The 24,810-nt window shown below is 47.5% G+C and overlaps 1 protein-coding gene across 1 annotated transcript; it reads left to right on the plus strand.

The window, feature by feature from the left end:
• Positions 1 to 1,952: 1,952 nt before the first annotated feature.
• ATP6V0E1 (ATPase H+ transporting V0 subunit e1) lies at positions 1,953 to 24,518 on the plus strand. Its single transcript, XM_024576842.4, has 4 exons — positions 1,953 to 2,137; positions 5,805 to 5,852; positions 17,420 to 17,550; positions 24,031 to 24,518. Exons 1-3 carry the CDS (start codon positions 2,034 to 2,036, stop codon positions 17,511 to 17,513), a joined length of 246 nt encoding a protein of 81 aa, XP_024432610.1. The 5' UTR covers positions 1,953 to 2,033; the 3' UTR covers positions 17,514 to 17,550; positions 24,031 to 24,518.
• The last annotated feature ends 292 nt before the right edge of the window (positions 24,519 to 24,810 follow it).

Below are 24,810 nucleotides of genomic sequence, written 5' to 3' on the forward strand. Positions count from 1 at the left end.
TGACAGATTCACTGATAGAGGGAGCTATTGGCCAATACTAGATCACAAATATAATACCGACATTAAGAATTTTTCTCATTTCACAGAGGACAAAACAGAACTGGTGTCTGATCAGCCGCTTTCCTGTGCTCCCCGGCATCGGCTTCTCAAAAAGGCTGCCAAGAAGGCAAGACGAAACTTAAGACTTAATGGGATCAACTTCAAATAAAATATTTGCATCGATTTAAGAAATGGGAAAAAATTCCCAATAGTTAAAAAATGAAAGCAACACCAATATCCATTGATAGATGAATGGAAAAACAAAATACAGTGTATACATAAAGTGGAATATTACTCAGCCTTGTGGCATGCGCTACACGGTCTCATCTGCAGGACATCATGCTAAGTGTATTAAGCCAGACACAAAAAGACAAACACCATATGATTCTACTTACATCAGGCATCTAGAGAAGCCAATCGGACAGCAGTGGAGGATCGGCTGGTGGTTGCCAGGGCTGGGGGAGGGGAAGTGGGGAACTGGTTGGTGGGTCTGAAAAGTTCTACAAACTGTGTGCACAACACTGCGAACATACGAAACACCACTGAACTGTACACTTAGAAGAGTTAAGATGGTACATTTTAGGTTCCATGTATTTTACCACAATTCAAGATAAATTTTAAAAAAGAAATGGGAAGAAAGCAGGAGCAAACTTTTCTCTCTCCTTTAGCTCTGGCTGACCTCACCCCTTCTTTCCTGTTCAGTTCCGCCGTACAAGTGTTCATCGAGCACATTCTGTGTATAAACATACACAGGCCAGCTAAACAGCGCCTGTTCTCAGGAGTTCGCCCTCGGTTAGAGGGTTGGGGAAGATACACACACAAGTCCAATGCTACAAAAGATGCACTAACAGGATGAAACCGGTCTGGAGAAGGAGGTGCTTGGACTGGAGTTCAAGGATGATGGAGTTTCTGCCGAGGCTGAGTTAGGGGGGGCAGTATGAGCACAAAGGTGATTGACTAGTTTCCTACCTTGTCTGTCAGCTCAGGGCTTGGAATCATGTTTGAAGAGTTGGTACCGATGGTAAAGATTGTCGGTCCAACTTCGTGTTTAGTTCAAGAACCCATTCTACCTGATGAAGAAAGAAATCAGGAGGTAATGTGAGGGAAGAAAGTGTGACCGTTGCAGGGAAGCACTGGATCTGGGTTATAGATCTGCTTTCCTTCTGCCTTCTGCCTGTGAGCTTTGTCAAACTCCTTAACCTCTCTGAGGACTGGTTTACTCCTCTGTTCCAAGGTTTGTCTCCAAGGTTGCTGCATGCTGGTAATTAACATATGTGGGAATTCTTGGTAAGCATTAGAAACTCCAAGTTCATCTCATTATTCTGGCTAATTCCTCTTTCAGGGCTCAGCTCGGGACTGGTGGGGGGGTGGCGGGAAGTCCAACACTATTGTCCACTGTACCTCCACACTGCACTGAATGGCCCACGCAAGTCCATCTCCTCAGCAGCCTGTGAACTCCCGAGGGGGTTCTGATTGTTCTCTGTAACCCCAGGGCCTGGCACACGCTTTGTGGCTTTGGGCAAGATCCTTAACCCCTTCCATGGGACTTAGTTTCTTCAACTGCAAAGCGGGGGTAATAGTTAAAACTACCTCATAGGCTTAGTGAGGTTTCCAAATTTAAAACTCATACAAGAATTTATAACAGTAACTTACTATTGTTAAGATCTGTTGCATAAAAAGAAGATAACGCTGTAAATAGCTACGGTCTTTTCCTAAAAGGACCACGTTCTTATCAGAAAAGTTTGCTGAGCCCCTGGTGACTTGACCCCTGTCTCCGAAGCTCTGGAGTGAGTGACGTCTCTCAAAGGAGCAGTAGCCCCAAGACCCGCCAGGTTAGGGCGGAGCTCTGTCTCTCGGCCCATGGAGGGGCGGAGTCAGCGCGCGGGTCACGTGGGGGCGCGGGAGGCGGGTCCTTGCGCGCGCTCGTCACGCGGCCTGGTGTTGACACTTCCGGGTGGGACCAAAGTACGGCGGTGGGTCAGGGGCTGGCAGCCATGGCTTACAACGGCCTGACGGTGCCTTTGATCGTGATGAGCGTGTTCTGGAGCTTCGTCGGCCTCCTGGTCCCCTGGTTCATCCCTAAGGGTCCCAACCGGGGGTAAGTGCGCCAGGCCGGCCTGCGGAGCGACGTGCGACGAGGAGTGGCCGGGCCGGGAGGGGGAGGGGGCGACCCCGTACCGCCAGGACTCCACGGGGTGGCCCCGACTCGCCTGCAGCCCCTGATTTCCTAAAGGCAGCAGCTTCAGTGACTCCTGGCCGGAGCGTGAGGAGGGTGACCTGCGGCGGGCCATTCTTGGGAAGGAGTTTTAGGGGAATATTTTTTTATCACGTCCTGTGTGGGGACGGTGTAGTCGGAAATGGGTTTATACCAACCCAAGGAGAAGTTGGGGTTCGGCCTTAGACGACTCTAGCCTTGCCCTCCACCCAAGTGAGGCCACATCTGCCTAAAGGAACGGGCCGAATAAATAGAAGAGAAATTGCCCTCTGCGCTTCACACGTCGTCGCAGTTGCACAGGACAAGCTCGTGCAGCCCAGGCCTTGCATCTCGTGGGCGCCGGGAGGTAGCTGGGGCGCGATCTAAAGCGAGCTTATGACCGAAGAGCAGGAGGTATTGTTCAGAAACCCCTGCGTCATTGCGTTTGGAGGGCGCTGCTGCCCTGGTTTGTGAGTGTAGCGAGTTCCTAGAATGATTGGTTAAGATACTTTTTCCCATGTTAAATAGAGCTTAATGTAGTTTGTAGGTAAACTTTTATAGATATCTTCAAAGGGGCTTGAGCACACTTTTTCTTTTCTTTTTTTTTATTTTGCCTCTTAGTTCCTCTTTTGCCTTTTAGTCATTTTTTTCTCAGTGCAGGATCATGTGGGGTGAAACTTAATCTGAAGCCACAGCTTGTCAGAAACACCCTTTTTTATTCTTTGAAATTTTAATTGGTGGCCTCACAGTGCTTTGCGTGCAGAGTGGACATCCAATAAATAGCTCTTGAGTGGATAATTCTATTGCCTTTAGTAAAAGAAAGGAATTACTGTTACTTCCTGAACCCCTTTTGCTCTCTGAAATAACTTTTATGAGACCTGTTATTTCCAACTAGTTTAAAAATAAAATACAGTTTGGTTAAAAAGGAAAAATGATGCATGAATTTCTATCACTAGGTAGCATTAGCTCCCCCTTACTTCCCTCCCCCCCATAAAACAGCGGCTATATGGGGTCATCTATCCAGCCTGTAATAGATGAAATAGAGAGTCAGAATTCAGGGGCTTTTAAAACAATTTGTATTAACCAAATGTAATGTCTTAGACTTGCTTCTCATACTGGAGTTAGAGAACAATGAAGTACTTTGTTGTGTTTCTGCCTTCAACTATTTCATGACCTTACTGTCCGCCTTTCCAGCTTTCATACTGAGAAAAGCATTTATTAAAGTGCTGGTAGCATTGACCCCTCCTTTCTTAAAGACCTCCACCTGGGGCCCAGCCTGCCAGCCTTGGGCCTGGGAGCCTCTGCTGTTACCCAGGCTAACGAGGGCCTCCTGCAGTGGACGGCTGCTCAGTTTCTGGCCCTGCTGTTACGATTCAGGTTTGACCTGCTGGTGATATGTTATCCAGGTCTAAGCCACAGCCTCCACCCCAGTGCTCGTATTTCCTGCTCCTGGCAGGATCCAGCAGGTCTTAAAACACACTGTCTCCTAGGAGGTACTGTATTACGCTTTGAGAAACACTGCCCCTAGCTGGGTGATCCCTGTGACCTTGGACAATTTAGTTAACTTTTCCACATCCCCATTTCCTCATTGTGAAATGGAAACATTAGTACTGTATTAGTACTAGTTTCCCTTTACCTCCTGAAAAGACTGCTTTTTTTTTTTTTTAAATTCATGCAGGAGCTGAATTGCTTCAAGGACTATTGTGAATTTTCAAAACAGCAGAGCCTTTCTGATTTAGAAGGATTAAAACACCTTCCCTGAGGAGATAGTGAAGCGCCTTCATAAAGGTGCTGCAGGTGAAGGGGAGAAGGACTTTGCTGTTCCATCCTCTCCCTGTGAGACCCCTGCACATGCGCAGGCAGAACGTGGGGCGATGAGGTTTTCAGGCCCTGTGAGGCCGGGAGAAGGGAAGGGCAGAAGGGAACACTTCTGAACCTTTGTGTAACCCAGCACCCCTTTCTCTCTCATTGTTTCCTCTGGCCGGAAAAGAGGAGGGTGAAGTCTGTGCCCGGTTCAGCTTTCCTGGCCCGCCCTCCCTGTTTTTGTGATTTCCCTCCTGTCCCTTTAGGAATCCCCACATCTCTCAAAGCTTCAGGTTTTGACAGTGACTCTTTGGGCAGTCGACGGACTGACGGCGTGGGGAGAGGCACAGGGCTGGGTGGGCCAGGAGTCGTCACCTCGTTTCTTCAAATGGGGAGGACATTTTCAGGCAGAGAAAAGCAGGGAGGCTAGTACAACTGCTGTATGCCACCACGGAGACCCAGTAATCGTCACGTGTGCATAGTTGCTTTACCTTTGAGTACACAAGTGAGCGTGTGTACACACGCCTCACGGCACTTTTATCTCAGACACCCTGGGACACCCTTATCCTCCTTTCCTGCTTTATTTTTCTCATCTGCACTGGCTGACACTCTGCATACGGATAGATGGGCAGATCGATGGGCCCATCGACCTTGTTTGTTTATTGTCCTCGTTTGTTGTCTGTCTTTGCCACCGCCAGTAAACTTCACCAGGGCAGGGGTTTTCATCTGTTTGCTGCACTCCCGTCTCCCCAGAGCCTGGGACGTACTGAGCCCTTAATGACAACCTGTTGAGTGAATGAATGGATGTGCCCATACATTAACCATAGAAAATGCACACACCGAACTTCTAAAGGATGAGTTAAAAATGGAAGAGGAGTTCTGATATTTGCTTAGGGCGCAGAGATGTCTCCTTGGACAGCGCTCTTACAGGTGGTGGGGGGCGTTGAGAGGTGGTGAGCTGCAGAGCGGTGGATGAAAGGAGTATTTTAGGAAGACTGCTTCAGGGTCATTATGGATAGAAGGGAAGAGGGGAAGTTTTGACTCTGCTAGCTAGCAGTTAGCTGGGCGAACCTGATACGTTTTGGTGCTAAGGGTGGGACCGGAAAGGAAGAACTCCACACAGGGAAGGGTGCGCAAAGGACTCCCCACAGCATTGGTGACTCAGGGCGCAGAGGAGGCACAAGCAAAAGATGACTGATTTGAGGGCGGGCTGGGTGGGTGGAGTGGCAGAGCTGCTTCTGGGGAGCAGGAGATTCCCAGGGGAGCCTTTGGAAGGAGAAAGGGGAGGAGATTAGCACGGGTCCAGTTTTAGAAATGTTGGCATTCACTCAGGTCTGAGACCAGGGCTTACCTGCTTTGTAGACAAGAGTGGAGATGGCGAGAGGTCAACACTAGAGAGTCACATTTTTAGAAGTGTCCTGTCGTTTTGTGGTATTTGCCCACGAAATGGGGTAGTTGTTTGGATGTCAGAACTAATCATCACTGCAGCTTTTGTGTGTTCAGTTTCAGATGGGTTTGGACCAGACCGCTAATCTGTGGCATAAGCACATAACCCTTTAAATACAAAGAAATGTGTAATTATTTACTCAAACCCCTACCAAATGCATGCACCTCAGGGTATGCTGCAGCCTGTGGGTGGGTGTTGGAACAGATTCAGGGGCATTTTCTGGGTGCAGGTGTGATCACTGGGGAAGAGGACTTGAACCACGCTGCAGTGTCGGCATAGCTTGCAAGTTACCTAATCTTTTTTTTTTTTTTTTTTTTTTAGCGTTATCATCACCATGTTGGTGACCTGTTCAGTTTGCTGCTATCTCTTGTAAGTATGTTTCTCTTGTAAGTAGTTCTTTCCTAACATCGTAAGTGTTGTTACTGGCGTTAACAACGTGGGTGATGGACATTGGAGTCAGTGGAGCGTGATTGTTGTGAAACTTTACAGCTTTGTTTCTCGAAGCTTGTTCCTCGCGGAGCATCTAGAGAGCATCTAGAATTGGTGCCCAAAGATTGACAGTAGCACGCTTTTCCTATGTCCAGTAATTATGCAATTAAATATAAGGACAGCACAGATACCCTGTCTTCTGCCAGCGCAAGTACGGTTTATCTGGCACAAGTTAGAGCTCATAGTTACCCAGAAATTGTCGTGGTGGTGCCTCGATTTCACTGTGGTGAAGTATTTCGCCTCCTCGTTTCACTTAAACATCTTACTGTGAAGCCAGAAAGCCGTTCTTTATTATGACTTTTGTTCATCGGGTCACCAGCAGTTGAGCTAGAAGGGTAATCAAGTAGGATAAGAAGAATTTTTTAAATTAAAAAAGATTTTTAATGTTAAAGGATAATGATTCGCATCTGTTGGCATGGATTGTGTCGTTTACACAAACTGTGGCATGAAAGCTGTTTAAGGCCACCCCCTGCAGCTGTTTGGGGAATACTGTTCTTCTCCCTCACGGGGGTCAGAACTGCACGGAACGGTTTGAAAGCTGCCTCCAGCTCTTGTCCACTCTCCCCCCTTGTGCGGAGAGCGGAATCAGTCCCGCTTTGGGAAAAGACCGAGCCATGTAGTCAGTGCGTGGGGAAAAGAGCCACTCCAGGGAATTCAAAGGCCTTATGATTTCTTTCTTTCTTTTTAAATTGCAGTGTACTTCACATACCATAAAATACATCCTTCTAGGGATTTCTTCTCAGGGTTTTGAACCACTGATTCTTTTCTTGAAGAGAGCTTTCTAGCTTTCTGAGCCTTCCTTGCAGAAAAGTGCTGGTGCTGGCAAAACTAGTGTTCAGTGCACGCACGAGGCGGGAAGCAGCGGTTCAGCCCCCGTGATGAAAGGCCGCGGCTCTCTGTGCCTCTGAACCTGTGAATGTCCTCCATCCTTAGGCTTTCCACTGAGGTTTTTTGATTTTTTGATTTTTATTTCTTTCAAGATCTTACTTATTCATTTTCAGAGAGAGGGGAAGGGAGGGAGAAAGAGAGGGAGAGAAACATCGATGTGCAAAAGAGTTGCCTCTTGTATGCCCCCAACTGGGGACCTGGCTCACAACCCAGGCATTGTGCCCTGACCAGGAATCAAACTGGCAGCCTTTCGGTTCTCGGGCTGGCGCTCAATCCACTGAGCCACACCAGCCAGAGCTCACTGAGTTTTTTTAAAAAACGTGAGGATGAGCCAATTCCAGTTCTTGGCATAAATCACAATCCACCCCCAACAGTTATTACCGTGCATGTTGACTCTGTGGCCAGTCCTCAGTCATCGTTCAGGTGTAACCTGAAGTGTTCAAAGCGGAGTCGCAGTGGACAAGCGTGGCTAACTGACGGTGGTGTTTGCTGCCTCGGCACCAGCGCTTAGCAGATGAGACCCTAGTTGGCCGGGTTAGCCTTTTGTTCTGACGGGAGGGGGAGAGAGGCTTTCGGGGATGCTCAGCCTGCAGAATGGAAGTGTGACAGGTGGCACGCGGAGGGAAGTAGTGAGTGGTCATTCTTACAGCAGCCGTGTTCAGCTCTGATGAGTGAGTGAGAGGAAGTACGTACATCATCGGGACTCTGTCGTTTTAGCAGGGGCACTGAGTACTGAGTCACGGCCCTGCTGACTTACAGTGATACCAGCTCGCGGGCTCTTGGTTAGTCCGGGAGCCAAGGAGTAGCCCCGCCATTGAAAAGGCCTTCATTTTTATTTCTCTGAAGATCTCTGCCCCCTGAGCCGTAAGGTTGGTGGTAGGGCCTTAAGAAAGGAAAAAACAGTTGCTCAGAGGAATGACTTCAGAGTAAGGCAAGCTGGGACAAAAACGTTTTCTGACTTTCTCCACCTTTGACATGAACTAATTTGCATGATGGCTTCTTTAGAACAACAACAAAAACACCTTTCCAATCAGTCTCATACCTCTTATTTTCATTTCAAGTGTGAAATGAATAACTGGACTTGGTTGGGAATTATGTCACTTTGAGTCTTTGTGACTCAATGGGAACTGTCCGTGAGTCCTTACCCTTCGCTGTCGAGAGTTTAGACTGTTTCTGTCTTTGTTCCAATGAGCTTGTGCCAGCTGTGTTGACAGTGGATTGGTATTGTCACCGGTGCCTTCATAAGGGCAAAGTCCCGACATGCAGTGCTCCTGGAGGCCGTTTGTGGGGGGATGAACTGGGTGGTACCGACTTCCTGGAAATATTTTTTTCTTTTCCTTGAAACCTGATTACGTATCATATTTAGCAAGTTATCTGTCTGAAACAAGCCCTAAATTCAAGCCCTAAATATTTTACCTGCTTGATTCCACAAAGGAGTGGGATTCTATAATAAATTAAATTAGAAAGTCAAAGGAAATTTCACTCTTTGGTCCTAAGTATACAAGTATTTTCTTGAAAATGCCTTTTTTGAAGGAAGATACCCCCAAAACTGGATATCCTAAACAAAGTCCTATTTTGAAATACATTCGTGGACTTTTTTTTTAAGATTGTATTCATTTATTTTTAGGGAGAGGGGAAGGGAGGGAGAAAGAGAGGGAGAGAAACATTGATCGGTTGCCCTTCATACGCATCTCAGCTGGTGACTGACCCCACAACCCAGGTATGTGCCCTGACCAGGAATCGAACTGGCGACCTTTTGGTTTGCGGAACGACGCCCAACCAACTAAGCCACACTGGCCAGGACTACATTCATGGACTTTTAAATTGCCCTCTGCTTGTGGCAGTTTTTTTTGTCTGTTTTCAGTTTGTTCTAGCTGAAGGTCAGATTCTGTGGGGCGTGACATGTTTGAGCTCTGAATAAGCCGGGATCTCTGCCAGTATAACCAGTTTGTGTTAATAGTTGAGCAGAGGAAAATCAGCTTCAAAACAAAAATTTACTTGGGGACAGGCTGAGATTGGCATGGTGGTAAAACTTCTAAGAGATGTCACGTGAGAAACTGAGTACCTAAGGGGAGATCTTTGAGGCCAGGAGACTGCCATTTCCTAAGGCGGTGGTGGTCTACTGGGGCAGAGGCCAGGGCTGCTGCTGTACATCCTACGGTGGAGGGGACAGCCCCTCCTCCCAGCGAAGAACTATGCAGCCCCAAACACCAGTACTGCTGTGGTTGAGAAACGTGCCCTAAAGGGAGGGATGGAGGTCTGGAGAGAGGAGAGAGGACGGCCAGCATTTAGATGTTCAGGTGAGGAAGGGCCAGGAAAGGGTGCCCGGGAGCCTTCCCTGTTGAGTTGAGGGGGAGTGGCCAGAACAGATGAAGGGATCAGAGGGCAGTGCAGTCAGCAAGCGTGCACCCCACAGGGGAGGTCAGTACTCCCCAGGGGTGGGAGAGAAGTGTCTGGACACAGCACAGGGGGAACCAAGAAGCCAGTGCTCCCGCGTGCAGAGCCTGAGTTACCTGGAGTTGTGTGAGTGAGTGGCGGCTGTCTGAGCAGGTGACAGAGCATCCAGCGGACAGGGTGGAGGACAGGGAAGGGCTGGGTGTTGGATCAAGTGGTGGGATGAGCAGAGCAGGCCAGGGAGGAATTAAGATCATAGAGGGTGGTCCTGGGAGGTTTGGGGAACTTTTTTTCAGAAAAAAATCGAGGTAAACGAAGACGTGAGATGTGTTGAGCTGAGCGCTTGTAGTCCTGTTAGGAGGCCTTCCACCGCAGCGGGACAGGCAGAGGCCCTGGCTGTCAGGCACTCAGGCACCTGCTTCCCCGGCCAGTGGCACTGGAATGGCGGGTCAGGCTTCGTTTTGTTTCAGCGGTTTCGTTCCCCAGGACAGCTGCACCATTGATCGCTGCTCCATTGATCGACGACTTCGCTTTTCTCCATTGACTGGCTTTGGCATCTTTGTTCAAAATGACGTGACCGCAAATGAGTGAGTCTATTTCCAGACTGACTCTCTCTTCTGTTCATTCATCTCTTTGTCTAGCCTTATGACAATACCATGCTCTCTTGGCTGTCGTAGCTTTGTATTGAAATCAGGAAGTCTAAGTCCTCTGTGTTTGCTCTTCAAGATTATTTGGCTATTCTAAAATAGCCATATCAAGTTCAGGGTCAACTTGTCAGTTTTTACCAAAAAAAGCCTGTTGAGATTTTAACTGGGATTGTGTTCAATCTATAGTTCAATTTGGAGAGAACTTACATTTTACCAGTACCAAGTCTTCTGCTCGTGAACATGGCGTATCTCTATTTGTTTAGGTTTTCTTTGTTTTCTTCCTTCTCCTACTTGGGGTTTAACTTGCTCTTTTTCCAGCCTCTTAAAGTAGAAACTTAGATCATTTATTTTAAGTCTTCGTTCTTTTTAAATGTAAGAAGTTAACGAAATCCCCTTTAAGCATTGCTTTAGCTACAGTCTACAAATTTTGATGATGCTGTGTTTTCATACTTCGGAGTGTGGTGTTTAATTTCCAGATATCTGGAGCTCTTCCAGATATCTTATCAGAAGATGCACTCTGTAAGATTCCACTCCCGACATTTGGAACATAGTCGTGGCTCGTCTGTGGTTGACCTTGATGACTGTTTCACGTGCACTTGACAAGAATGTGTGTTGTGGAATTGTTGAGTTTTGTGTTCTGTAAACGCCGGGCCAGGGAAGTTCAAATCTCCTGTATCCTCATTGAGTTTCTTGGTCTGCTTTTCATTAATCACTGAGAAGGGGTGTTAAAATAGCTTGGACACATCAGCTATTGTGGATCTTTTGTTTCTCTTTTTAATTATTTCTGTTTTGTTTCATATGTTTTGAGGCTCTGTTATTAGGCGCATACACATTTGTGATCCTTATGTCTTCTTGATGAATTGATACTTTAACCATTATAAAATGCCCCTCATTTAGAAGAGTTAAAGATAACCCTGCCTTGATTTTTATTTTGTCTGATATTAATAATCATACTACCTCTCTTCTACTCATTGCGTCTGTCTGTATATTTAGAATGTGCCTCTTTGCTATAGCTCAGTTTTAGTTTTTTTATCCATTCTGATGGTCTTTGCCTTTTAACTGACCAATAGATACTCATACACAATTACTGTCATTATTGATATAGCTAGCTTTGGGTCTACTATTTGTTAATTGTTCTGCTTGTCTCATCTGTTTTTTGTTCCTGTGCTCTTCATTTTATGCCTTATTTTGGATTAATTGAGTATTTTTAGTATTCTACCTCAATTCCTCTAAGGGCTTTTTAGCAAACCTTTTTTATATTTTTCTTTTTAGTCTTTGCTCTAGTGATTACAGTGCACATTCTTAACTTTTCAAATCTACTTAGACTTAATATTGAGCTACTTTAGGTAAATGTAACAACTTGCCTAATATAATTCTGTTGACTCCCTGTCTTTTGTGCTGTTGGTATCTCATATTTGACATCTATGTATGTGGTAACACTCCTACTACAGTGTAACAGTTTTTCCTTAAGGAGTCATATGTCTTATAAAGAAATTGAGAGAATATTTTCTATTTGCCTACATATTTACCACTTTTTAGAGTTCCTTGGTTGTCTTTCTGTAGATTTGAATTTCTGTCTGGTGTCCCCTAGCCTAAAGAAAAGAACTTCCTTTAGTGTTTGTTGTTGTAGGACAGACGGGTCTGTGACAAGTTCTCTCAGCTCTCACGCACCTGAAAATGCCTCTACTGCACTTTTATTTTCGAAGGATATTTTTTCTGAATATAGAATTATGGGTTGACAGAAACTTTTCAATCATTCAAACAATGCTAAGATGCTTTTCAGTTGTCTTCTGGCCTTACTGTTCCTGCTGAGAGCTCAGCTATAATTTGAGTATTTTGCATTCTTTTCCCTGTGGATGTTATTAAGGCTTTTCTCTTTGTGTTTGGTTTTCGGCAGTATGGCTGTGGTGTGTGTAGGTGTGGTTTTATTTGAATTTATTCTAATTGGGATTTGCTGAGCTACCTGGGTCTATAAGTCAATATTTCCCACCAAATTTGAGAAAATTGCGGCCTATCTTTTTTCCTTCTTTCTTTCCTGCTATTCTTTTTCTCCTCCTCAGACGTCAGTTACATGTATGGTCGACTTTTTTTTCTTCTTTCTTCAGATTAGATGGTTCTGTTGACCAGTCTTCAGGTTTACCAACTGCCTCTTCTGTCCTCTCCAATCTGCCAGTAAGCCCATCTAAAGGTTTTTCTTCAGTTCGTACATTATACCTTTTAGTTCTAAAATTCCCACTGGGCTCTTTTTTTACAGTTTTATTTTTTGAGATCCCCAATCTCTACTACCACCAAATAGTCAGTTTTCATATTTTGCTCAGAGTTTATTTTTGCTGTCTATAGGACGGGTTTGCCGTAAGCTACTCTGCTGTTACCAGAACCTCACCTGTTGGCTATTTTATTTTCAGGTATTATGTTTTTCATTTCTATAGAAGTTCTCTTGCTTGGTTTACAGTTTTGTTTACCCCTCCCTTCTTCCATCCCCTACTCTCTCCCTCTCTTTCTTACTTCTTTCTCCCTGCACCTATTGTAAGTCTATTTATTTCTTAAGACAAAGTTTATTTGTAGTCTATGTCCGAGAATTCTGTATCCAAAGTGCTTACATGCCCGTGTCTGCTCTTCGTTGCCTCTCACTCATGGTGCCTTGTTTCCATATGTGTTTAGTTGCATGCGACTGCCCGCGGTTCATTTTCCCTATGGTTTTACACGTTGCCTTCTTCGAGGTCGGTATGCAGGGGGCTCCTCCCAGAAAGGATTCCCATTTCTCTGTTGGAGGCCTGAGGCCATCACCGAGGTCCCAGAGCCGGGCTGGCGGTTGGTTGGGGGCCACTCTCGGGCCCCAGAGGCCACCACACTCGTGCTGTGCTGCCCCCCAGCTGTCAGAGCCAGCCGTCCTCTTGTCCTACAGCATCTGAGTCTAGGCAGGAAATAAAAACCACGTGATTCGTACAAATTGTGATGAAAGAGTGTAAGATATAAGGAAGCTCTGTAAGCTGCTCCGGGGCCGAGGGAGCCCAGGGCAGGACAGACTTGAAAAGGATTCAGGCCTCCGTGGGAGAAGGCGTGGTTCGCCCGCCTGGCAGTCCAGAGTTTTGTTGGTTTGACCTGGCTGGAATGGGTCTGGAGGTGCTGGGCAAGCAGGAGGCCACCTTCTGGAGCACAGGCAGGAGAGCAGGTGCCCAGTGTCATGGGTGTGTAGTAGAGTCCATGGGTGTGCCAGGGCAGGAGGCCTTCAGGGCATGTGGGCCATGCAGGGACTGATTTTGGTGTCAAAAGGGCTGCAGGAAAGTAATTTTCAGGCGGAGGCCACGGGATCAAAAAGCAACCATGCCTGGGCCCAAAACTGCCCGGGCTTCACCGGATGTCCTCACAGCCACTCCGCCAACTCCCTGTCCCCGCCTGCAGTGTCCCTCCAGCTCCCTCTACTGAGACTGCTTAACAGCGTGCTGTCCTTAAGGAGAGGAGAAGGAGTTCAGTTGTTTATCACGGTGCGCGCACTAACGGGGACGTTCCGAGCCTATCAGCAGTAAATTGTAAGTGATACACACACTCCCAAGGCCTTTGTCGGGGAGAGCCCTGTCCCTTTTAGGAGCTCAGCCAATTAGGTCACATCTGCTCCGGAGGGTTTCCCTTTCCTAAAGCCAGCTGTGTGTTGCACACTGACCACAGAGTGGCCGTCATCGTATTCACTGTCTCTGCTTTAGACAGGGTGTGTACGCCAGGGGATGGGTGTCTCGGGGGACGCCGTGGGGTTTTGCCTGCCCCGGCGGGGTGGGGCGGGAGAGGAGGTGGAGACGAGGATGACTCAGAATTACATGAGAAATTCGTTTGCAGGGGACACAGGTTGTATTTCACTCCGTGCTTGAATACACATTAGGTGTCCCATGAGACAGAGAAGGAATAACTAGTATTTATTAAGTTTCTGTTTGTAACTGCTCCACAGAGTACTCTCATAATTCCGTCTTTATTTCTTCACATTTTGGGGCAGGGACTGTTACCTCATTTTACAAAAGGGGAAATTGAGCCTTGGGGTTGCAAGGCCACTTGTGCGGAGACAGGCAACCCCTATTGAGGCAGCTGGAATTAAAGCCCAGCCCCGCCTAGTGCGGAGTCCTGTGTTTCCTAAGAGCATCTGAGAATGATGAATTGGTCATTTGGAAGAATTGGAAGAATTCTTGGAAGAGTTGGAAGAATTTGTGTCTTGCATTGGGAGGAGGGCAGATGACAGAGATCATCTCGGTGGAGAGAGGGCAAGTTGCCTTCAGGAGCCCACTGATAGAGGTCACTCCTGTCACAGCCCTCACTGGAGGGACAGTGGATCAGAGAAGTCCTTGCCAGACTTCCCCATTCCAGCAGGGAAGCTGGGCGTGTATCTGCCTGAGCTGTGGGTCACTGGGAAATAGCCAGGCCTCTGGTCCCTGTTCTCATTTCTGCATGTGAAAATAAAGAACAAAGCAAGATTTGAACGCTGGCTGGTGGGGCTCAGTGGACTGAGTGCCGACCTGCAATCCGAAGGGTCGCCGATTCGATTCCCAGTTGGGGCACATGCCTGAGTTGTGGGCCAGGTCCCCAGTAGGGGGCATGCAAAAGGAAGCACACATTGATAATTCTCTCCCTCTCTTTCTCCCTCCCTTCCCCATTCTCTAAAAGTAAATAAATAAAAATCTTTAAAATAAAAAAAACAAGATTGAGAGAGCTGGGGATAGATAGATAGATAGATAGATAGATAGATAGATAGATAGGTAGATAGATAGATATAGATAGATATATATAGATATAGCCTTTTTGGTGGCGGCGGAGAGGGGTTCTTTATGCTTGGAGAATTCTAACAACCAAGAGCTGAGCTCCTCACCAGTGGCCAGAGTGTGTGCAGAGTGAAACTCCCCGTGGGTTTCTCTCCCAAAGCAGGTCTGCTGCTGTCCGGGTTTGTCTGTCACAATCTTGGGAGCACTTGGGGGCTGGCCCCTCTTCTGATCCCTCTGCGTCCCCAGAGCCTGACGTGGAGCGTGGCGTTGGCAATGATTGAGGGGTACATCAAGAAGTTTGTTTCAGCCTGGTCTAGTGGGACTCCGGAGCCCTGGGTCCCCACCCGGCCCTATCATTGATTCGCTCTAAGGGATAGTATGTTCCCTAGGGCCCAGTTGCCTCGTCTTCAGAATGAGGAACGTGGACTTGACTTTGGGCCATTCCAGCGCTGCATACAGATGTCACCACACCGCAGCTACCCCAGGCGCTTGAATGATCTCAGATGGTTTGTTAGTAGGCTTGGCTTCAGGTTATGGGGACATGTGGAACCGTGTGGGCGAATTGGAAGGGTACATTTCGTTCTCTCTGCTTGGACACATGAAGTAATAGATTCGTTGGAATATGACCTCTTCCTCCACCCACTTCCATCAATTCAGACTGGATTTTTCCCCCTCCCAGTTCTCCGCCGTGTTTCTCTGCCTTAAAGGGAACTTGCAAGTCGGACAGGAGTCCGGAGGGCAGGTGCAGGGCTCAGCTGCTCGGAGGGGACAGTCCCCCCTGCGATTTCAGATGAACTAGCCTGGGCTGTTCCCCAAGGAACTTCGTCGAACTGTGGTTTGTGGGTGTTTTTAAGTGAGATGTTTTGCTTGAATCGAACCATTAAAAATAGTATGTAAAATTTAATTCAAAACAGTTTCTCAGTACTAATCTGAGTAAGCAAAGTGGACTTCCTTCTAGATGTTTCTTTTTTACCTCAGGTACCAAGGGGTTGTCATGGATTTAAGCAACCGTCAGCATATGGATTCCTTATTTCCTTAACCCCCAGATCAATTTAGACTTTGCTAAAAGAAATGTCCTCAGTACTCCAGAAGGTAGCTTCTGTAGTGGAAGCAGCAGTTTGAGCGGATTTCTGTGTCCAGAGCTGCTACCACCTCCTTGGTATTGGGACCACAGGCAGGTCTCTGAGCGTCTCTCTGTCTCAGTTTCCTTAACTGTGTTACGGGGGAGTTCAAAGGGGGGTTACCGCTGAAGCAGAGCACCAGTGGCTGTACAAAGCTCCCAGGTCGTCAGCGTGCAGCCAGGGTTGGGAACCGCCACTCCGAAGCATCCTAGAAAGGGTGGGGAGCTGGCACTTCAGGCAGGACTGTACACTTTTGGTGGAGAAAGGAGACAGCGTCTGGTTCAGGCTTAACCTATTTTTTATTTCGACATCTGACAGTAGCCAGCTATCTCAGACTCACGAAGGGACGGGCGACAATTGTACAGTCAGCTTCTGTTGTCTGCTCTGATTGGGGAAGTCCTGGGTCTGTGGAATTTTCCATGACTCGCAGCTCTGCACCATGAGTGTCTGCCGCGGCCACAGGGCTTTCCAGTGTGTCTGCCTGCTCTGTCCCCCCTTTCTGTCACTGCAGTGTCAGATCGCTGTCAACCCCCAGCTACACGCCTGGGTATTTTGTTGTGGTTCTCGGGACAGATCAGAGGATCTCGTCTGAATCAGCCTTTTGTTTATAAAGGGACTCGGCCAGAGGTATCTGTTTTGGCCCGATTTCCTCGGGTGTCATGTTACCTGTCACAAAACCACCTTTTGTGGGGTGGGGTGGGGAGAGCGGGTGCACTGTCTCTGGAGGCGCAAGCTTCTGGTGCGGTGCTGGTCACTGGTGATCAAGATCAGCTTTTTGATCCTTTGACTGGGCAAGTTCCAGAAGGGACAGCAAATGAAAGAACAGAGGTCCAACCAGATGATGCCCTGGCTCTGTTGGGCTAGTTCCCTCCTTCAGGGGAACTCAAGGTCCTAATATTTCTCTGCTTCCGTTCTAGCTCAGTGGTCTTCAAACTTCATTGAGTATATAAGTGACTATATCAGATGCGAAGCCACTTGTGAGCAGAATAAGAAAATGTTAAAGGCCACTTGTGTGCTGCTTTTCACATCTAACCCTGCAGTTGTACCTAACACTGTTGGACCTCGTGCATAATCACCCATAGACTCTGAAGTGGGCAGGGAGGTGAATGCCCGTTTGGTTCAGCGTTTGTGTGGTGATGGTGGCAGAGAAGGGGCCCTGCAGTGCGAGAGTCTTAACTGGGGGGTGGGGGAGATAGAATGTCGTCACCTGGCTGTGCCAGTGAAAACACATGTGTCCCGTGGGCTGTGGGCCTCAGCATCTGGAGAGTGGGTAAGGGAACACCTGTTTTCCCCGAGCTTGGGAGTTGTGATAATAAATTGAGATTAGGTAAAAACACTCAGAGGTAAAGATACGTATATGACTTTGGGAGATCTTAGCTACTTAGAAGGAAGAAAATGAGAAAAGATAGAGATGTCCCGTGATGAAGCCTCACTGCTTTGCAACATGTCGAAAGGGCAGGGCGGGCTGTGCTGGGTGAAAAACACTTTGTTACAAGCTCTACGCAGCCGTTAGCACAGTGTGTTATGAGCTTGTGTTAAAGGCTGGACTAAGCAGTTTTACTAAAGCTGTTTTCTTTCGTTCTAATCGCAAATGGTCCTGTTCCCACATGATTTCACCACTTTTTGTTGTCGTTCCTCCCCCACGATTCTTTCAGTTGGCTGATTGCAGTTCTGGCCCAACTCAACCCTCTCTTCGGACCACAGCTGAAAAACGAAACCATCTGGTACCTCAAGCATCACTGGCCTTGAGGAAGAAGACCCGCAGTGCAGTGCTCAGCCAACTGAGGTGACTATACGCCCTTGACCTTGCACATCGGGTAGTCACTCGCTCGCCTAGAGTTTGCCGTGACTTTTTCTCAGAGTTTTTGTGGCATTTTAAATTCTGCTCGTACCCTGCCGCTTAAAGCACACTTTGATGTGCGAGACTAAGTTCGCGTGCCGACTTCTAGACGCAGCTCAGGGAAGGGGCCGCTACAGTTGGTGTGACATGACTCAGCGACCTCAAGCAGTGGCTGGCAGATGTGAAATTAAGTGCATTTCTGAATGCTCTGGATGGAGAGAGAAGGGTGCTTTTTTGAAAACTGGTCTTAGAATTGCAGCTTTTATTTGGTCCTGAGGATCAGAGGGGTAAGGAGGGTGCGGTGGAAAGATTTGGCCACTGGCTGAGGTCGGAAACCCTGTCGTTTAGTTTGTTCCTCTGTCGCCTCGTTCGATACGGGGAACATAGCAAGCAACATAGCGCCAAGTGCTTGCCTAGGTGCCCGGCAGTTTTGGGCAAGGACCCCCCAGTGGGGTTGCCGGGAGCCTATCAGGGATGGACACGCGGTGTGCCTGGCCCTCCTCTCTCTCTCGTGATGCTGTGGTGATGCTGTGGTGATGCTGTGGTGACGGTGGGTTCAGGCGATGCCGGCCTGGCGCTCCAGCTGTAAAGGGCTCTGTCAGCCTTTCATCCGAGGATTTGATCCATTGATGAGCGTAGCCTGAATCGGGAGTTTCTATAGAAGTTGCAAAATGGTGATTTTCTAGTTTTATCACGGCTTCTACATTTGAGTAGATGAGCTCTCTCATAAAGGTGAACTTGCCCTCATCAGTAGGTTATTTAGTAACCTAGAAATACAGATCATACAGGAAAAGCAGAGTACATATTTAATTTTTTTTAATAATCAGAGTAAATTATTGGCGCTTAAGTTCCTTCTAGGGTGTGCAGTGAGGTTTTCTTTTCTTTCCTTTTTAATTGTGATCCGTTACATTTATTATCCTTTTTGTGTTTAGTTGTTCTTTTTTTGGCCTATGGGAGCCTGTCTAGACCGGCTTCTGTGTCCATTCGGTGCTAGTCTTAGATGGTTTCTTTACTTTCTGGCAACATCAAATGTCCCTGACCCCTCTTGTATGTTTCCTGGCCCAGGCTTGGAATCAGCTGGCCCTCCAATTGCTTTCTGCATTTCCTACTGAAGGGACCTTGGCTCCCTCGTCAGTGCCCCGGCCCAGCTGGCCCTGGTTTCTCTCAGTGGGAATGGTCTTTAAAAACCAAGAGCCGACTACTGCATGCGTCTGTTTCTGCTGCGGTGTCGTTGCTTCTAAGCCTTTACAATGGACAGAGCCGGGAGATGTGGAGTTTTAAGAAGAAAAAGATCATGTGTTTGTGTTAGTATTTCTCACTCAAACTTAACATTATAGGTTTTTTATGTCTTTGGTTTTATACTTGAATGTCATTCACATATGCTGACAATCTTGGTCCCTAAAGACAGTAACTTAATTACTTACTTTCGTTATCCTACAGTACATGTAAAATAGTTTCCAAATAACACCAATGTAACTACCAACTGTAGCTTCATTGAGTGCAGGTGGGGATATCTGTCCTGCTTTATTTGTCCCTATTACAAGTAAAGAACAGAATGCTGTTTTCTGAGGTCACTTGAAATAGTTATTTTTTTCTGGTGGTTATCAATGTGATATGTAGTTAGATTAAGTTTTATTTTGTGTTTAATTCATAGTAATTTTTATTTGTTTATTTTTATTGCTGATCTATTACAGTTGTCTCAATTTTCACCCATTGCTCTCCCTGCCCCGCCCACCCCCGCTCCCACAGTCAGTCCCTACCGTGTTGTCCGTGTCCGCGGGTCATTTCATAGTAATTTATTTATTTATTGCTGTTTTTGAATATGTAAAACATATTTCCAAAGTCAAAATTATAAACAAGCTATATTCAAAGAAGCCTGTCCTTCCTTCCGGTATTCCATTTTGCCTGGGACGAGCAAATACATACATGTGTGTGTGTGTTCCCGTCCTCCCCGACACACGGCTGCTACAGAAAAGATAGATTGTACGTACTGTTCTGCAGCTTGCTTTCCCACGAGCACCGCAGCCTGGAGGCTGCTCCTGTCAGTGGGTGGAGACCCTCCTGATCTTGCTGTCGCCATTGATGTCCTTCTGGGTTGTTTCCAGTCCTTCGCCACAGTGCCATCCTGCGCATATGACATTTGATATTTTTGCTAACGATCTTTGGGTTAGATTCCCTGAAAATGGAATCTCCGGTTAAAGGTAAAACTACTTCAGCTAGATATTAGCACATTTCCTTCTCTAGGGAATGTACCACTTTTGTATTCCCACCAGCAGTGTGTCAGAATGCCTAGGACCTCACGGCTGGATTTTTGCCAATCTGATAGGTAAGTAGTCAGCTTTTTCCCCCTCTTTGCCCAGGGTGTTTTGATTTCCCTCTTACATAATTTTTTTAATCTGATGCATTAGATTTTTTTTTTTTCCACAATGTCTCCTGATTTCTCTCCTTCCTTTTAATTATAGTGAGTGTTAGTAGGGATGTTGCTTGGGCTTTACAGCTGAGGACTTCAGCATTGCCTTTCACTTCACTTCTCCGAGCCTCATTTCCTTGCCTTCTGACGGGACAGGCGGGCCCTTCGGTCCTGCATAGCCCTGGGTGTGTGGGTCTCTTCTGCCTCCTGTGTGTGCTAACCTAATTGATGGAGCCCTAACATTTGCATTCTGGTCCGCAGCACCCACTGGGGCTGCTGCTTAAAACCCTGTATTAAAGGTTGTTCCTTTAAAAGAAAAAGGCCAGGGAGTAGGAGGGCACAGCCAGGGAAACACTGGTTCTGAGCACCATGGCACATTTATTCCACGTTTGAGGTGGTGACCACGGAAGTGCCAGGACTCGGGGCCTTTGGAGTCACCATGTCAAGAGATCTCAGGTGTGAGTAACGTTGGAACAAGACAGCACCTCACTCTTCTTGGTGGTTAACTCAAAAGACTGAGCTAAATTCCCTTTTGAACTCTGAGCTCTTACACAACAGTGGGATGATCAAGGGGTGCAGAACCCAGATGTAGGCCTGTCTTCGTCCGGTAAGGAAATGTGTTTGATTTTGTACATGATTTGATTAAGGGCCTGCGTTTGGAAAGTAGGAGATGTAAGCTAGACACGGTATGCAGCAAGAGGAAGATAAGGAACAGTCGTGGAAAGCTTTAGAAGAATTTTGTGCAGATGAAATGCACTTGGTCTGAACAGCACAGTTAAACACCTAGCTAATGCTTTGTGCCCTTCGTCACTTTGCTTGCCGTGGTTTTCTTGGCGATTGTAGGCTGAGTGCTAGCACGTGGCCGTCACGGGCTGGAGGCCTTGTCCGCACTTTCCCGAGCACGGCTCGCTCCGTCTTTGCCCTTGCCGGCCTTGTTCCCCTTGGAGCTGTCACATCAAGGTGGCCGTTTTTGTCAATGTCCCGTTTTCCTTCAGCCTTGGGGATGTCACGTCAGCGTGTCATCTCCTTGGAGTGGTTTGGCTTCAGAGCCAGTGTCCTGTAAGCTGGTTGGCTTGCCGCATCCTGGTAATGTGTCACATGCGCTCACGTGGTGTGCCACTGTTCTGAAAGGCAGACGTTCTGTTTTCTACAAAGTCTGGACAGGGGAGGGATAGAGGGTATTGGGAATTTGGCTTCTGCCCTGGGGGAGCTGTTTTTCTCTGCATTCCAGAAATATTTGAGTGCTCACAACGAGCATAGTACTGAGTGGAAATTTCAAGGCAGGCCCTGAAGGGCTTTCCGATGTGTCCGAGGTTGAAATTAAGCCATGCTCGGGACAAGTTCAGCAGTGCGAGGTGTTTGTGGTTGAAAGCGTCTTTTTTACTCTGATTTCTGACCGTATAGTCTGCTGCCACCTCAAGCCCAGTCATGTCTCCATTTCAGTTCCTGGTGGCACAGTTGAGCTTGTCACCCAGGGTCAGAGCCTGTCGATCACTTCCTCGAATCCAGTCGACCCTGGTAATGGCTCTCTCTACCCGCTTCTCCTTCCGACACCCTCGTTCCTGACCCCAGTCACTGCAGCTCTGAGTCACCGCAGGTCAGTGTGTCTACAAAACACCATCCTGTTTACCTTCCTGTTGGAGCGCTTCCTGGAACGATCGCTGCTGGCCCTGAACCTGCAGTCCTTCTCCATGGGCTACAGCAGGGCTGTTTAACCCAAGGCTCCTGAGTCCAGTGGGTTCAGGCCCCATGAAATGCTGTGGAACATGTTGTAAGCACAACCCACAGAAGATAAGAATGACTAATCTGCGGGTTACATCCAGCTTCTAACTGGAGGTCAAGGCCTTCCCAGTCAGCCCTCGGACTTGCTTTGCTGCCTTTTTACTCTGGAGCCTCACTGTTACCATGTTCTTGACCTATTTCGCTTTACTTACCTTTTCCTGCCCCTCGCTACCTACAACACTCATTCATTTAGAAAGTAGATTAGGAAACACTTATTTTGCAAACATTCTTCTGCCCTATTCCACTCCCCCGGTCCCTCGGAACTCTTCCCGATGCTTTCTGTGAGTGTCTAGCTTGCAAGGCCTTGCACTCCCTTTCCTGGCCACTTGGTTTCAAAGTGATTTCTTCTCTCCCTAAAGGTGTTCAGCTCCCCAGTTTTTTGCCATTCATTTGATGCCTTGCCTTGTCTTGTTAAATGCACACCCTTAGATTGCTTAAATACCCTGGTAGTTCTCCTACAGAAAGTGCCTACCCTACACATAACAACAGACAAGGATTTATTTTGTGAATTTGTCTGAAATGGAAACATAAAGATAAAAATAACATCTATCTTTGAGTAAAAAAGATACCCACTCATTCTTCCCCGAAAAGATCTCCTGGTTCCGGACTTCATGTTTTCACGTTGTCTGCATTCCCAGTTTTATCGGAAAGCAGCCTTAGTGACTGACTCCCTTGTTGTACAAAAATAAGAACATAGACCCTTTGTTGAGTTCCCCTCCCCCACCCCATCTAATCAGAACGATGATTAGAATGTGCACCTGTTCCATTCACTCCAAAATCAAACGGCAAGTCCTTGCCATTTAACGTAATGCTCACTCACATTTATTTTACACTGGGCGTCACCGCGCTGGAGTGAAAATTGACCCCAGTTTCTGTGTGGTTTTTCAGAAATGAAGGCCTGTGCTTTTCATTTTGTGATATTTATTTGTCCAAAAAGGCCTAAACGGTGAGGAAGTCTAACCAGTATGTTCTTCATGGAACACTACCACACAGAACATCTGTGTTCGCTAGCCAGGCTTCTCGAGTGGAATTCAGAAGGGCCGGCACTCGGGTCTGCACAGTGGCGCTGTCTGCCAGCCGCAGCGAGAGGACAGGAGTGGGTCTCCGGGTTAGGGGGAGGGTCTGTGAAGCTGGGGGCTCGCTCCGGTAACAGCCTCTCTGCAGCCTGGGTCTAAGCATGGTCCCCTGGTCACATCTTGAGCTGAATGTACCTTGTTTGCCGTGTCCCGCCTTAGGGTCCCGGCAGCCGGGTGCTTTCCACACCGAGGGTGGTCGGGCTGTCCCGGCTTGCACCAGTCTCTCGTCCACTGATGGGCACCTGGACACTGGGCCTGGGGGACCTTCTGTCACAGTGCTCTGGGGCTTCTCCTGCCACTGCCTGCTGACCTGGAAAACTTCGAGGGCACATCAGATTTCTCCACCTGCTCTTTGACCTTCGGTCTTGTCAGACCTGCCTGTCAGACCTGCCTGCCACAGACCAGTCTCATCCCACCCTCATTTAACCCTCAACTTGCTGGCACCGTGCGCCCCAGCTAGTGTGCTCTCTTGTCCAGCTCAAGGCTCGTGTGGAAATTGCCTTTGAAAGACATTTTCTCTTTATTGGCTTTTTAATTTCAGAAGCAGCGTATGTGGCCTTATTTCTATAGGTGTCCGTAGAGGAGCTCACGCGACCACATTAGCAGCTGGCCAGGTGCAGACGCCTGTGCTGAGTGCTCACCAGCGCTGCGAAGGTGGTGCGGCGGCTCGAAGCTTCTAGCGAAGAAACTCACGTTTGTCGTGTATACTTGTGGTGGCAAGAATAGGGAGCAAACTAGGAGCAACTTTGAGAACCAAGGACAAAGAGTCTGCTCTTTAGGAGTGTGACAGAAAAGCTTGCCACGTCTGGGGGACCCTTGCTCCGCACTGTAAGAGGTGAAGGGAAACAGGCATTCTTGAAACCGAAGTGAACTCACTAGATTCCTGTGTGATCGGTCTTAGTCACTTTGCTCTTCCTCTTTCTGTGACACAGACCTGCTTGTGATCCTCAGTTTAGCGATGTCCTTGGTCACGGGACCTCTTGTTACCGCCCTGCAAAGCCTGCCCACCCTGCACATTAACTGAGCCCACTTTGCACCCCAGTGTTTGTTGAGCACCTGTATATTTTAAGTGATTGGCCTCGTTGACTTTCTCGAGGTTCACCTTTTGCCCTCCCAAGAGTGGTGAGGACCAGTTACTAGGACGGCTTTGTTTTGCAGGTCACGGAGAGAGTTCCTCTGAATGCAAAGCCACCTCCACACCTAGACCGCCTTCCTTGACTCGCCTGTGTTGGCCACCAGCTGCCTTAAACATTCACACCACGGTTGAATACCTTACTCTGCAGTGCAGTATTTGTCCTGTACCTTTTTTACACTTTGATGAATTCTGTGCCTCCGTAATTCCGACTGTGCCGACGACATAAAACGTGTGTACGCTCTTCTGAGGTAGAAGGTGCCAGTCTCCTGAGAAACTCACCCTCTCTCCTCGGGACCTGTGGATTTGAAGGTGGCTCCTGCCCGCTCCCAATGGGAGAATCCGCGACGTGTTTCAAAACTGTCACGGGACAATGAGATTCCAGTGCAGCAGCCAATAGGAGCGCACGCTCCAGGGGAGCTGTGTCCCAACAGGATCACACCAAAGTCTATTTTCTGGATGAATTTCTTCTGCCATCTTTTGGAATAAATTATTTTCCTGCTTTCTATGGAAATCCGGTGTTTGTGTTTGTTAAGCTCATTTTTATAAACTTTTCTATAAATAGAATTTTCTAAAAAAATTCTATAAATTTTTAAAACTTTTCTTTAAAAAAAAAAAAAAGGCACTGCATTTCAAACCCAGGTTGGACGTATGAAAGCAGCCGTGTAGTGTGAGGTCCCCGAGGAGACTGGTAAGTACTTTCCTCAACCATTCAGTCAGCACTTGAGTGCCTGCTCCAGCCAAGGCACTGGAGGGTCAGAGATGTGGAAACGGGGTCCGTGCAAGATCAAGAGCCGTTACACTAT

This window comes from Desmodus rotundus, chromosome 6, assembly GCF_022682495.2.
Source record: "Desmodus rotundus isolate HL8 chromosome 6, HLdesRot8A.1, whole genome shotgun sequence".
Classification (NCBI taxonomy): domain Eukaryota; kingdom Metazoa; phylum Chordata; class Mammalia; order Chiroptera; family Phyllostomidae; genus Desmodus; species Desmodus rotundus.

Excerpts from the sequence above, each read along its gene's own strand:
- ATP6V0E1 (XM_024576842.4), top strand. The coding sequence starts at position 2,034 with ATGGCTTACAACGGCCTGACGGTGCCTTTGATCGTGATGAGCGTGTTC. Across the intron at positions 2,138-5,804 it reads CCTAAGGGTCCCAACCGGGG|CGTTATCATCACCATGTTGG; the intron begins GTAAGTGCGCCA and ends TTTTTTTTTTAG. Across the intron at positions 5,853-17,419 it reads TCAGTTTGCTGCTATCTCTT|TTGGCTGATTGCAGTTCTGG; the intron begins GTAAGTATGTTT and ends CGATTCTTTCAG.